This window comes from Centroberyx affinis, unplaced genomic scaffold (genome assembly GCF_046629955.1).
Source record: "Centroberyx affinis isolate AG114_WGS23_722 - 3 ecotype Tasmania unplaced genomic scaffold, CSIRO-AGI_Caff_v1 ptg003521l_1, whole genome shotgun sequence".
Classification (NCBI taxonomy): Eukaryota; Metazoa; Chordata; class Actinopteri; order Beryciformes; family Berycidae; genus Centroberyx; species Centroberyx affinis.
The window spans coordinates 221,291-236,492 of NW_027281466.1; the positions used below are offsets into that span (position 1 = coordinate 221,291).

The 15,202-nt window shown below is 42.7% G+C and overlaps 1 protein-coding gene across 2 annotated transcripts in view; it reads right to left on the reverse strand.

The window, feature by feature from the left end:
- Window positions 1–15,202, reverse strand: part of cog5 (component of oligomeric golgi complex 5) — a 50,661-nt gene that overhangs the window by 3,070 nt on the left and 32,389 nt on the right. The window contains exons 8-18 of one of the 2 annotated variants that reach the window (XM_071539799.1): window positions 14,739–14,898; window positions 13,886–13,998; window positions 13,667–13,744; window positions 11,856–11,937; window positions 8,974–9,178; window positions 6,175–6,336; window positions 5,336–5,435; window positions 4,602–4,712; window positions 3,572–3,634; window positions 1,514–1,617; window positions 500–737 (exon numbers count right to left, since the gene is read on the reverse strand). In XM_071539799.1, coding sequence (XP_071395900.1) covers window positions 500–737; window positions 1,514–1,617; window positions 3,572–3,634; window positions 4,602–4,712; window positions 5,336–5,435; window positions 6,175–6,336; window positions 8,974–9,178; window positions 11,856–11,937; window positions 13,667–13,744; window positions 13,886–13,998; window positions 14,739–14,898 — 1,416 coding nt within the window. Of the gene's footprint in view, window positions 1–499; window positions 738–1,513; window positions 1,618–3,571; window positions 3,635–4,601; window positions 4,713–5,335; window positions 5,436–6,174; window positions 6,337–8,973; window positions 9,179–11,855; window positions 11,938–13,666; window positions 13,745–13,885; window positions 13,999–14,732; window positions 14,899–15,202 lie in introns of both variants that reach the window. The other variant, XM_071539800.1, reaches the window with a different exon arrangement.

Here is a 15,202-nt window from a genome sequence, read left to right on the forward strand (position 1 = left end):
TTGAGTAAAAAAAAAGAAAAACAAGTCAAAATTATCTGATTCCAGCTTCTTAAATGTGAGTATTTTCTGGTTTCTTTACTCCTCTATGACAGTAAACTGAATATCTTTGGGTTGTGGACAAAACAAGACATTTGAGGACGTGATCTTGGGCTTTGGGAAACACTGATCCACATTTTTCACCATTTTCTGACATTTTATAGATCAAACAACTGATCGATTAATCGAGAAAATAATCGACAGATTAATCGACAATGAAAATAATCGTTAGTTGCAGCCCTACATACAAACATAGGCATGATCATCTAAATTTAAGTCTGTTTATGTTCTGCATACAAGGAAAATTGTTGTAATCTTTGTGTGAGTTTTCCCGTGTGTCTTTCCAGAGATTTTTTCACAGCCACCCAACATAGACTGATGAAATAAAACCCAGAGTGCTCAGCGGGACCGTGGAACACGCAAATGACTCCATAACACCGATCTCTGACAGGTTACCCCTCACCTGGGCGAAGTCAGCGGCCAGCCTCATCTTGCCCCCCTCCCCCAGCGGGCGCAGCAGGCTGGCGTGGCGCACGAACAGCTCGATGGCCCTCTGGGCGATGGACTCGGTGCTCTCGTAGATGAAGTCCACGCACTGGAAGTGGCGGAAGTAGTCGGCCATCACTCTGGCGATGAAGCCCTGCAGCTCCTTCATGTAGAGGGAGCAGGGAACGTCGGGCTTATCGGGGCTGGACAGAGGCCTGTGACACACACACACACACACACACACACACAAGCTCAGTGTGAGACAGCAGGGACGCACCGATAACCACATATTTACTGTTGATACCGGTTCTAAGGTTTAGCTGCAGGTAGTAGGATTATCATGTCAATAAATCACTGTCAAGCTGTGATAGTCTGGGATGAGCATTGTAAACAAATCAGGCCATTGCAGAGAAGATGACAGATTTTCCTCCTAATCTTTTTATTAATTCATTATGTTGCATTTCCACATGTTTTTCATGACTGGAAGCTTTAACTGTGGTTCGGCTCTGTTCAAAAGATTCTCCTGTCTCCTTTTGAGGCGGCTCAGTTAAAGGCTGTAAAATTATTAAATAAAGAATATATGAAAAATTCAATGTTGACTCCTGCAATTAGGATGCAGTTATTTCTGAGGTGCTTTGCAGAATTTATGGCCGACAAATTAAAGTTACATGTCAGAGAAAATATTTCAACTGCTTCAAACCAACCAAATATGAGGCATTTGGTTCTCATTTTCTCTTCCACATGCATTTGTTAACATTTTAGACGCTGTTTAACAAACTCAGAGCCATCTGCGTCTGCATGTATCGCAAATCAAAGATATTCACACCAAAACTGTTCACTGCCTCACTAAATAATTACCATTTTAAAAGGCCTGAGAGACACTAGTTAACATTTCTGTCACTGATATAATTTTGACCTGAACTGATGCTTTTGAATGAATTCACAGGAGGAATTCACGGTAATAAATGTGAGCATGAGGGAAAGGACTGACCCCGAAAAGTCTTCCTGGTGTAATGTGATGATGATGGCTTCTATGGAGTCGCTGACCGACTGCAGAAGAGGCTGCACTGCGCTGCTCATCAGGGCCTGCACTCCCTGAAGTGAAAAAAGTGAAAAAACACAATTGAGTTATATCATACAAACCTCTGTAACGACACTGTACAATGTAAACCAGGACAGCTTCAGTGCATCCACACAATTAAACCAAATCAAATTAAGTAAGTTGCTCAACAATTGTGTCTTAGGGGGATCCTGATTGCCATAGCAACCCGTGTAGTCAGGCGAACAGTTGCTATTTGAGGAGGTAGAAGGTGATTGGCTAATTGATTGACATTTGAGGTATAGACATGCATCAGCTGTGTGTGTGTGTGTGTGTGTGTGTGTGTGTGTGTGTTTATGGGTGTGTGTGTGTGGGGACATTTGTAAGCGCGCCATGTAACCATGAAGCAGCATCGCCACTCTGATCTTTTGTCTGTCCCATCTCTTGCAAGATCAAATGAAAATCAATATGATGGTCCGCCAGATTGTGTGTGTGTGTGTGTGTGTGTGTGTGTATGTGCACCTGTGTCTGTGTGTGTGACGGGCATTTAAACCCTTGCAGGCCAGCCAGATAACCTGATCTTCGTTCCAATCTCCTCTCTAAGCTTTTTCACGATAAAGAAAAAAAAAATCCCATCTGCAGGCTGACTTCAACGTGCCACAGGTATAGGAAGATGATGTGATGCATCTGAGAGTGTGTGTGTATGTGTGTGTGTATGTGTATGTGTATGTGTATGTGTATGTGTATGTGTGAGTGTGTGTGACTGTGTGTGCGTTTTCTTGACCAAATGTCCCCACAAGGATAGAAAGATCAGGAAAATCCTCCAAAGTGAGGACATTTTGCCATTTTAGGCTGGTTCAGGCTAGTTTAGGGTTAGGACTTTGTGTAACAACGCATTATGTAATAACACCGCATTATGTAATAACTCGACAAAATGTAATACATTTTCACTTCATTATGTAATAACACCCGCATTTTGTAATAATCTACCGCATTTTGTAATACACAGCTTGAACGCAATATGTAATAATTTCCCCGCATTTTGTAATAAATTATTACATATTGCGGTGGTTATTACAAAATGCGAGAGTTGTACTTTTTTTATGATGAAAATGTAATAATACAGTGCATTATGTAATAACCAACCAAAATGGATGTCTTCATCTGTACACATGATATATTTTTAACAATTAAGCTAAATTAAACTTCCCAAATATTAAATTAGACCGGCGTTATAGTTGACTCTGATCTTAGTCTAAATAGCCACATAAAAGCAGTAACAGGATCAGCTTTTTATCATCTTACAAATACAGCCAAACTCAGGGACTTCATGTCCCTGGAAAAACCAACGTTTTTATTTCTATCAGACTACTGCAATGGTCTTTTGACAAAGCTCCCCAAAATGACCATCAAATTTATTACAGGCTGTATATTACAAAATGCGGCATATTATTACAAAATGCGGGTGTTATTACATAATGAAGTGAAAATTTATTACATTTTGTCGAGTTATTACATAATGCGTTGTTACACTTGGGTTAAGGTTAAGGAATGAATGTAGTCAATGAAAGTGTGTGTGTGTGCGTGTGCGTGTGCATGTGTGTGTGTGTGTGTTTGAGATGAAAGGACATGCAAAAGTATGAGCTTCAGGCCTTTTGCAAGACAAAAAGCTCCATTGTAGTAAAATACCCAAGAGGGCGTTCTTCACTGTGATTATGTTACAGTGAGGCAGTAGGTAAACGACAGCCGAGTGCCATCTGCAGCGCTCAAGTTCCCATTATCACATCAAACAACCTCTTATAGGATACTGCGGCTTTTATATGACAGCTACCAAAACGTGTGTACCATCTCAAAGTAGAATTCATGAATAAGTACAAAAAACAGGAAAAAAACAACAAAGATCTCTACCTAGTTAAGTAGTTTACACAGCAGAAGCTGAGCTAGTGTGAAAATATGAACGGCCAAATATAAAGATGAAGAAGACGTGTGTGTTGCCGGTGGTTGTGATACCTCCAGAGAAGAAGAGAGGGCCTGTTCAGCAGCCGGCGGACACGACCCCAGCCCCGAAATAACCTGCAAACACAAACACAAGAGGTCAAAGGTTAACTAGAGCGCAAACAGGATATAATAACCCCTCGTGCCATGTGTATCCATGAGTTTTTTTTCCTTTTGTTTGTCCGCCATCCCTTTCTTTTTCCAGCCCTCCCTCCCTCCATCTATCTGCCTGAAATAAATTCTCACTCTGTTTTGAAACAGTAAAATTTTGATAGCCTTGTGGTTAAATATTTAATGGTGGAATAATCTGCTTTTTTTATGCTATTAATCAGCCCGGCTGCCGCGCCGGGACACACCATGCATCTTTAATGGAGGGGGGCTGAGAGAACACACTTTACCCTTCTCCCTAGTTCTCCCTTTATCCCCATTTAACTTCCTTTTTTTTCCTTTTATGTGTATGTGTGTGTGTGTGTGTGTGTGTGTGTGTGTGTGTGTGTGTGTGTGTGAGCGCCTGACCCAGGGTGAACCTCTGTGAAATTTTGATTTAAAAGAAACTGCTAACAACAACAATTTCACACCATTATCATCACCGCATCTCTCCCTCTCTCCTCTGCAAACACACACACACACACACACACACACACACACACACACACACACACACACACACACACACACACTTCCTCCCTCGAGCTCTCCCTGCGGAGCATTTACTTTGGGTGATGAGGTGGCAGCGTTATTTGTAGAGTTAATGTGTGTGAGTGTGTGTGTGTGTGTATAAGAGATAGAGCGAGTGCTTTTTGTGTGTTCATGTGACTCCTATGTGTTAATAATGTAATACTCCCAGCTACATGTGCTGTTCTGTCTGTCATGTTACAGCTGTCGCTATAGTAACTCTAAGTAACTTTACAGGCAGTATGACTTGCTCAGACAATCTTTTAGAAGCTATTGGTTTCTTCATTTGACTTGCAATTTTGTTTATCTATTCAAAACAAGGGCTGACAGACAGACAGACGGACAGACAGTAGTTAGTGCAGTAGTTCACCTTGGAGACGGCCTGCTGCAGGCGGTAGAGGGAGTTCACCACAGCGACGTTCCTCCTCTGGCCCTCTGTTAACGGACCAATCACCTGACTGGCATCGCCCTGAGTACACAACTACAGGGAGGGAGAGAGAGAGAGAGAGAGAGAGAGAGAGAGAGAAGGGTGACTGATTGATTGATACATAGATACAGGCAGACAGAGAAGGAGACAGGGAGAGAAACAGAGAAAGAGTGTGGTATAGGGAAGTCTCTGTACAAACATTGGCAAATATTGGGTTAGAAAGATAGGCTGACACACTCACAGTGAGGGTGTTTTTCACTTTTCCTACAGTTTTATATTATTACCTTGAGTCTATGAAACCTACCTGTGAAATGAGAGCTACAGGCTGTTTTGGGCATTTCTAGCAGCCAGAAAAAGCCACAGCTCTGATTGGCCCCCTGCCCCAAACATAAGATGATTGGTCAGCTCCGGTAAAGTCAACCTAATCGTGTTGTGATTGGCCCCTTTCAGATGCATCGTTTTTTTTTTTTTTTTAATGCAACTTTGGAAAAACAACAAATGGTGCAATTTTCACTTTCTTACTGTTATCAAGGACGATCCAAGAGTGTAAAACATGAAAAACACTGAATTATCCATTTCTAAAGACACCTCGCCTTTGGGTCAACATTTTTGCATTCTGTCAAAACACACACTACACACTACACACACACACACACACACACACACACACTACACACCAGCTGTTCAGACTTCACACAGAAGAGCTGGACGGTCTTGGCAGCATTCTTGGCCACAGCCAGTGTGAGGTTGGGATCTACCGACGCCACATTCAGCTCACTGCAAGAAAAGAAGTAAACAGGATTGTTCAGTCCACTAAAACGACAGCCTGGTGGCTACTTAACAAATCTGCTCTTAATAGGATAATTTGTTCTCATAAGCCAAATGCAAATAAGCAGTTAAGTATGTGTACAACTTTGAAGAATACGTTTCAGACAGTACAGACGTTGGCAGCCTGAATACCCAAGATGCTCTTTACAGTGATTATTGGTACTACAGAGCACTCAGTGGCTTTACAGGCCTTTTCATCCATACACTAGAGCAGTGGTTCTCAACGTGGGGTCCGGGGACCACCAGGGGTCCTTGAGGGGGTTCCAGGGGGTCCCCAGCAAATTGTTGAATTGTTAAACTTCACTCCATTATTTCATTTACAAGAAGTTAACACAATTAGAGAATGTAGAAGAATGACTGTTTTGATCATAGTTTCTCTGTTATCTCTCTACCTACAATACAGATAGTCATGGAATTCTGGACAAAATCATATCTAACAATAAAAATATTCTCAGATTTGGGTCCAAGAGATGAAATCTCATCAAATGGGGGTCCGTGGCCCTAATGTGGACTAAATCAGGGGTCCTTGATATGAAAAAGGTTGAGAATCACTGCACTAGAGCACACTGGCTTGACCAAACAAGTTCATTCAAGTCTATGCTTGAGAAAACAGTCTTTGAACTGTCTTCGGTGTGGATCTGTGGACGTACAAACCATGAAAACCGGCGGAGAGTTGGCAAGTACGAACCTGCTGATGGTCTTGATGATGCTGTCCAGCTCGTCGTTGGAAGGGGGGTTTCGCCCTCCCATGGGGAACACGAGGTTGATGGGATCAAACAGGCGAGACAGGGACTTGGAGAGGTAGGCTGCCTCGTACGGCTGCAGGGAGTCCTTCAGAGCCTTCTCTGGGCTGCACACACACACACACACACACACACACACACACACACACACACAGAGTCAAAAAGAGGCAGGAAAGCACATACAAAGCGGAAGACAAAGACTCACGCACATACACACAAAGGAAGTAAGAAAGACAGAGGTACACACAAGCACATGTAATAAGACATTTGTTCAGAAATATGCACAAATAAAGGAAAACAGCACAAACCAAACCAACCGTGTTTCTATTGTCTTACTTTAGTACACATAATATCCACAAATTGCTTAAAATATCTGTATTGACATTTATTAATCGACTGATTTACATAACTTGAGGCGAAATGCCACTGTGCCTTATCCTATTCCTATTCAGTGCAGGAATGATACTAGAGGTGTGTGTGTGTGTGTGTGTGTTGCCATCATCATTATCTCATAACTATTTATCATCGTTATCCGGTATGTTGATGGATGTGTATAGTGACTCTTGAAGCCTTGGATGCCTGCTGTCTGTCTAACATATGCTGTGTGTGTGTGTGTGTGTGTGTGTGTGTGTGTGTGTGTGTGTATGTGTGTGTGTGTGTGTGTATGCCGAATACCAAAGTGGTAGACATATGCACAAGCATCTGCACACATGCTCCTGTCATTAACGCACGTGCAAAGACTGATAATTTTGTAACTTTGCATTCACAATCTTCTTTTGTCCTTTCTAGCTACTGTTCCCTCCTTTCTATCATTTCTTCAATCCCTCTCTCTCCACCTGTATCATTCCTCCATCTGCCAATCACTCCTCCCTCTATTTCGGCTCCTACACTCCCTCCTTTCACTGTTTTCCCTCCTTCCTTTACCTCAGTCTGTCTTCTACCTCTCTATCCCTGGTGTTTCACTGCAGGTTGGTAGCTTCCTCCTCTGCCCTCTTGTTCATCAGCTAGATCTCGCCTTCCTCACACCTCTTCTTTCTCTCTGTTATCCTAATCTAGTTCTTCTTCACGGGCCGAAACACAAATGCAAATGCACACACAGTGGCAGGGAAAGCAGCAGTTTGGACAGTTGAGAGGCGGCGGTCTGCCTTGAGGTTTGAGTTGCTGGCTTGTGAGCAAAAGGTCACTGGCTCAAATCCACCAGACTGGAGGAAAAAAACTGTGTGGGGAAAGTGAATGAGGAACACTCTCGCCTCGCTCAACACCCTCCTCCTGTCGAAGTGCTTTCAAGCACTTAGCAGTTCCCACTGTTCCAGCTGAGCTGCTCAGTGGCCAACAAGACTGTGGCTGTATTGGGTGTGAAAGTGTAGCTGTATGGATGTGAGGCAGAGTGGTGCTGACAAAGAGCATGCAACTTTCCTTGGATAAATAAAGGTTAAACAAGTACCTTGCTCAAAGGCACAGCGACAATAAATAGTTGTGAAGGGAGAGGAGAGCATGTCTCATTTACTTTCCCCAGCCCAGATTTTCCCAGCCGGTCCAGGGATTTGAAATGACAACCTTCTGGTCACAAGCTTGTTTATTCTAATGTCTATTGTGGCTGTGGCTGATAAGTTAGTCTAACCCACTGTACCAGCCACTTTGGCAGGAAGCCTAAGACTTTTTTCTTCTATTCTAAAAATAATATTTGGGTTGTAAAACAATCTGTGAAACAATCAGAAAATAACGTTTTATTTCTCTGATTCACCAGCTTTCTCGCTACTACCGCTCCCTCTCTTCATTCACTTTCTAGCTCGCTCGACCATCTCTCTCTCTCTCTCTCTCTCTCTCTCGGGCTATTAATTGAAGTTATATGTATGTTAAGTATGTTTTCAGCGCTGTGTTTTTGTGAGGAGGAACTGTGACTATGTGTGAACTTTGTCGGGTGAACTGTTACCCATGTATGGAAAGCCAAGCAGTTTGAAGGTGCGTGACTCTTAACAACCTCCCCCCGCGGCCGAAGCTTTGAATATTCGCTGTTGATTACTACCGAGGCTCCGAAGCCCAAAAAATGGTATTCGGGACAGCCCTAGTTGTAAAACAACAAAAGTGGCAAGTGAATTTTGGGATTTACCAGCCACTGGGCCTGTAGACAAAAAAGTTTCTTTCCTGTCCTGTAGCAACTGATAACATAATGACCGCTGCTTAATATAATAAGTTGTTACAATGTAATAACATGTTCCTCTAAATGGGTTGAAAATGTAATAAAACCTGTTACTGTATTACTGTAATATGGATAGTATTCTATCATATTAACCTGCAATTATTACTTCATAAGGGGTGTAACACAATTTTAACTGACAATGTAATAATAAAACTCACTAATAATGTTATAACGCGTAAGAATAATAAAAATCTAATAACTCATTATTACGCCATCAGTTAAAATATATTCGCTAAATTTTCAGGGACAGGAATCAGATTTGTTTTGACTCTCTTGCTGCAAAAATCTCTGACCTGGAAGGATGTCAGGTGACCAAAACTGTCCAAAAAACGAGCTACTTGTGAGTCCATGTGTCTTTTGTTTACAAGCCCTGGTTCACTTGTAATTGCACGTGTGAACCGAAATGCAAGTGTGAACCGAAATTCAAAAAATTCTACAAAGTAAGCTTTTCTACTATGGTTCGCACCAAACAAAACAAAAACTGTAGGTGTGATCGCACCCTGAAAGTGACTCCGATTGTGATTCTGTGTTTGCATCTGCTCACTTGTAATCCTGCTTGGCGTGGGTGAAAAGGTCCTGGCCGTCCAGCTCTGTGGCAGAGACGTCCAGAGCGGCGTCCATCCCTCCGCCACTTGTTAGCGCCCCCTGCAGGCTGGCGCTGTACTGCTGCAGGCGGCGCCACAGCTCGTTGTACAGCCGCAACAGCTTAGGATACTCTCCTTCCACCGCCTGCTTCAAGAAGGTGGAGGCTAGAGAGAGAGAGAGAGAGAGAGAGAGAGAGAGAGAGAGAGAGAGGGGGAGGACAAAATTCATTACATATGACAACTTTGGAGCGAGGAAAGGATGAGTAAAGAGAAAAAGGAAGAAGATTAAACGTAAAGCTTTAACAACAGAATGGGGGCAATGGGAGAAGAAAGAGAAGAGAGAGCAAACACATTTAATTTCAGAACGCGCTTCATTACATCCGACTGCCTTGGAGAGATGGAAGGGCGAGGAAAAGAGAAAAAAAAAAAAAAGAGGAGCTATAGTCAGGAAATTGAGGGGAAATAGTGATGTTTCTGTGTCACTGGAGGGTAAAATCTCTGCCTAATCTAAACCATTTCCGCCCAGTTTTTGTCAATTATGAGAGAGAGAGAGAGAGAGAGAGAGAGAGAGAGAGAGAGAGAGAGAGAAGAAATAGAGAATAGAGAAGAGAAAGTAATATGGAGCTATATATGCTGTCTGAAATGCTTCCATGTTGACAAACTCTCCTCTCCCACGCACACCACCCTTCTTCACTTATATTTGTCATAGTTTGTGAGCACACACACACACACACACACACACACACACACACACACACAGCATGATAGAGAGAAACTACAGGTTGTTCAGTATAGTGCTAGTGGTAGCATGAAGCCAAGTACGTTAGCAAGCGGCCAAATCCGCCTCTCCTGTTCTCACTTTGTTATTCCCTCTAATCATAGAACTCCCTCCTGCATAACTGGGCCTGAAACGCCTCCATGTGATCTGTGTGTGTGTGTGCGTGTGTGAGAGAGAGTGAGTGAGAGTGAGTGAGAGAGAGAGGGGGAGAAAGAGAGAGAGAGAGAGAGAGAGAGAGAGAGAGAGAGAGAGAGAGAGAGAGAGAGAGAGAGAGAGAGAGAGGATATTGTTCGCACAATTAAGTCTTTCTTGTCTCCCACCAATTAAAAGGATTAACACATTTTGGCCTTTTTTTTGCTTTATTTAACAGTTTTACAGTACAGAGACAAAGGTCCCAGGCTGGACTCAAACTCAGAACGTTCCTTAACTAACTTAACCATCTTCCTCACGGCAGACACTTGGGGTCATGGGGAATCGAACCTGGGACATTCCCATTACAGGTTGGTCTTTGTAACCGTTAAAGTCGTCTTTACACAGATCTTTTATACCGGGTTATTGGTAGATCTGAGCCGGGTTTGATTTGTGTGTAAAGACATCAAACCGGAAAAGGGGGATTAAAGTAACCTGGCTCTGATCCGCCTCAGGACCGATGAGAAAAGCAGGAGAAAAGCCAGACCTGATTCTGTGTAAAGAGAAATGCCTGTGCAAATGCCATGGTAACCATGGTAACCATCTCTCACCACAACAAGCGTTCCATCACCTGTGTGTAAGTTGGGCTAACAGTCAATTACCGTCGACTCGAGGTGAGAGAGAGAACCGCAAAAAATCAAAGCTAGCTTTACAGAGACTATGAAGGCCAGCAGCAGCAAGAGGGGCAACAGCTGGAGTGACAATGAGATGAGGGAGTTATTGTTACTAGAAAAGAAAAGGGGAAATTAAAAAACAAGTCGAGGGGACTGTGAGAGACTAAATGCCTTAAAAACTGAATTTGAAAATGTTAAAGTTGAAAACTTTAAAGCTTTTGGTTTTGATTCAAGCAGCAAAAGCAGAAATATTAACAGAAACATCTTCTATCTACAGGACGTATACATGGTCTAGTTTTAAAACAATATCACACAACAATCATCCACGAGACTTATTGTTGTCCGAGATACACTGGTCCTCGCGGATCCGCCTCCCGCAGTGTAAAGATGATAATACCGGTTAAAAGGTGAATAAAGGACGCTGGTGGAAACTGATCATGATTAATTCTATCCTGGCTCTGCTACAGCAGCTTTAGCCTGGTCAGCAGTGTAAAAGACGGTTTAAGACATCCTGCTGCCCCTCTTTTACACACTCCCTCCCTCCTGGGTCCCTCCCCTATTCATATTATACACCTTTCAATGCAAAATATGGCATTCATAAAAAGCAAACTCGACGTGAGAATGAGTGTTTTATTATTATCATTACATTAATATTATTTTATTATCAGAGCACTTTGAACCTTGCACTCTACTACTGGCTGTGAGTAATGTAGGTCATCCAGGAATTTAAACTTGTGGGATGTGAAAACACCAAATGGTCATGGCAGGCTGCTGCCAAAAATATGCATGGAGGTGAATCTATGAAAAGATGTATACACACAATTTTGTCCATCCATCTTTGCATCCATCACCGTTCACTCTATCCCATCTCAAAATAAAGATGCTCCAATTATAGATTTTTTCCATTGTCTCTTAAGATAGAATGTTACTGTAGGTTGCTGAGTGTTACTGTAGCTCCCTAAACAAGTCGTTTATTACTTGCAGCCCCATTGATATCCTTGTGTTAACTGAGCCTTTGTTTCACCCTGATGTTTACCCTGGTTCACTAAATGAAGCCACTCAGAGTGTTTTTTTTCCTCTTTTCATGAAGCTGGACTAGCTGGCTGTGGTGGTACACTTTTGAGTGAAACCTTAGATAGATAGATGGTCTCCAACCATCTATCTGGAGGTTTTTTATAGATGGTTGGAGAGGAGCGGAAGGGAAGGAGGGAAGGGAAGGGAAAGAGGGAAGGGATGGGAAGAGGAAGGGGAAGGGTCTTACCTTCAGTAGCTTTGTGAAATTCTTCAGACAGTGTGTTGGTGACATCAGTCCAGAAGGTGGAGAGGATATCAGGCTGACCATCCTGTCATCAGGTAAACAGACAGACAGATAGAGAGGACATGGGTTAAAGGGCCGCATCTATCCTATTACAAATATTTCTTGACCGTATCAGAGTGGGACCAAATTAGTACAACGCAAAACTTTCCCAGCCCACGGGTGCCAAACCGCTCTGTGTAATTTCTAATGGGGCAGCAAAAGTGCCGCAACAGTTCAGCAAAAAGTGGGACTGACTGCATCTGTACTATCAGGCAGGCACAGAAAGCAACGCGTGGGCAGACACACACACACACACACCACACACACACACATCCACTTAAACACACGGAGCCTCACACAGTGCTTTAATTATTTAATGGACGTGGACATGTGTGTCTGCGTTTTCTCCCCTGATCTTCAATTAGAAAACCCTGCTGCAGGTCTCTGGCTCAGCCGACTTACCTCTCTCCTGACGTTTACTATTTCCTCACTTACTCCAATCTCTGCAATTTCCCTTTACATGCACATACACATATTTCAACTGTAGCAGGCATGGGTCCAATATCAATTCATCAATTCATCATCAATTATTTCTCTCTCTGGATGGACCTTCCACAGGTGTGTAGAACAGAATAAAATAGAACTGAATAAAATAGCCTAAATTAACCCTAACCTTAACAAAGAAAACAGAAAAACACAGAATAGAACAGAATAGAATAACAGAAAAACACAGAATAGTAGAGAATAGAACAGTATAATATAGCATAGAATAGGAAAATGTAGTACTATAGCACCATATAGAATACAACATAATAAAACAGAAAACACAGAAGTATAACCAATTAGAATAGAACAGAATAACACAGAATAGCATGCAATACAACAGCACGCAATAGAATAGAATAGAACATGTTATCGTTCATGTTATCGGTTTAGTTGCCTTGTCCAAACTAAGTATATATGAATGTACATCTGAATCGATGTAATCTTCCTTATATGAAGTTGCAGCCACTTTTGCACAATCTACATCTCAGTTGTGTCAAAGCTTCAAAATCCTTCTGTAACTCGTCTGCTTCTCTCTATTTACATCTCCTCCTTTGTGATTTATATAGATTTAATAAGGGAAATCAAGAAGGGATAAAATGGCTTTTACCTAGATTCACCTCATCAGTGTACTTGAATGAAAAAGAGCAAGTGTCCCTATTATTTTGGACATTCAGTGTGAAATACTTGCACTTCATTTCACTGGTAATACTATGCAATATATGTTAATTCACTCCTGTCACACCAAGCTGAATTGTTATGTTTTCAGTGGAACTTTTACGTGCCAACCCTAAAAATGTCTCCTTACACTAAAGCTATTTCCAACAAAAGCATTTGTTTTTTTCCCTGTGTGCTCTGAAGCCACGGGTAAATGGCGATCACAGCTATGAGACTGAAAGAGGAATAGTCCAGCTGTACGCCTGTGGATCTGCAGAGCTGAGGAGCCTTGCATTTAGACATGTCATTAGGTCTCCAACTCACACCTCTATCTCTGGGTAATTGGTGAGAGCTTTGTTTCCATAGTAACAGTCTCCCTCTCTGGTTTGTGCAACTAGGTTTCCGTGGAGGTAGAGATTGAGACGCTGACGATGGTAATGATGATGTGGCAATGACGGTCATGATTACTATTGATACTACTACTACTACTACTACAACTACAACAACAACAAATAATAACAATTACACAGAGCACAGGGCAGCTGAAAAATTCATCCCCGTCGGTGCCGTCTCACCTTGATGATCTCATCGATGAAACAGACGTGAGTGACCGGGTCTCTCTTCTTAGTCAGGACCTTCTGGAGATGCTGCACCTGTGAAACACACAGCAAAGAAAATGATTATCTAACTTTAGACCTCATTCACTATCCTGTTTTTGTTTAGTTTTTTTGATTCAACACGCGCACAAGTCACGCAGTCGATCCAAATCTCATGTCGAACCACTAGCGGCGTACCTGTCTACACGCAGCGCATATCTGGTCCATGAGTTTTTCGAGGTTGGTCCACAGAGCAGCGCGGAAAGCTGCTGTGTTCCCTGGAGTTGGCAGCACCGCTCTGCCCGGGGCACCTGGAAAAACAGGGGGCACAGACATACACAAACACATTAGAGTTTGCAACATTTTGGGGGCTTTTGTAGAAAAGTCCACTTCATGTTTTCATCCTGCATCTATCCTGCAGTAGTACGATGTATATATCATGCAGACAATTCTTTTATGAATGTTATACAGTCAAATCCAATAATCATATTGCAAGACAAAACTCTAATGTCCTTGTAACAGGTAAAATGAGACCAAAATGTTGATTTTCCAGAGCAGAGGAATAGTTCAGCAAGCACACAGCAAAAAAAAAAAAAAGTGGGACTTCTATAACGCCTACATCTGTATAACTTCACTCGCAGTATCAGCTCGAGTGCCTTTTGTTTGGCTGTATACTGTTATATTTGGTGGACTTTCATCCACAGTGCCTGACACTACCATGAGTGCATATATTCTTTGCATGGGTGGCCCAAGTGGGAATTGAAAATTGAACCCCTAACATTGGAAGTGCTCTACCCACTGAGCTACTCATAAATGGAACACACATAGAAGCAGGCACGGTGACTGCCCTCTATGTGTCTATTTTGGCTGAAGCTAAATAACAAACTAGGTCAAATTATGAAATGTCATTGTCTTTATAATCTTCTAACAATGAGGACAATATATCTGTGTGTGTGTGTGTGTGTGTGTGTGTGTGTATGCACCAATGCTGAATCAATGTAGGGGAAACACATAATCACACACTCGACCCGGAGCGTCACACCACCTTTACCTCTAGTGTTAGCTGGCTGCGTCAGGCCCTTGATGTCCAGAGCGCTGGTTACGTTGTCCTGTATGGTGGTCCGGTAACCCCCCACCACGGCGCTGATGGTCTCTCTCAGACTGCCCAGGTTATAGAAGACCTGCAGGGCCGTACCTACCTGGGTCGGATTCTGTGGGGTGAGAGGAGAGAGAGGGAGAGAGAGAGAGAGAGAGAGAGAGAGAGAGAGAGAGAGAGAGAGAGAGAGAGAGAGAGAGAGAGAGAGAGAGAGAGAGAGAGAGAGAGAGAGAGAGAGTGTGAGTGTGAGTGTAAAACAGGTTGGCAGTCATCCATGGCATTATTTTTTTGCAGGCTGAAATCAGGTTAATGGGTTTGGTAATTGTGGGCGCACACACACGCATTTACACACGCATACACACACACACACACACACACACACACACACACACACACACACACACACACACACACACTTT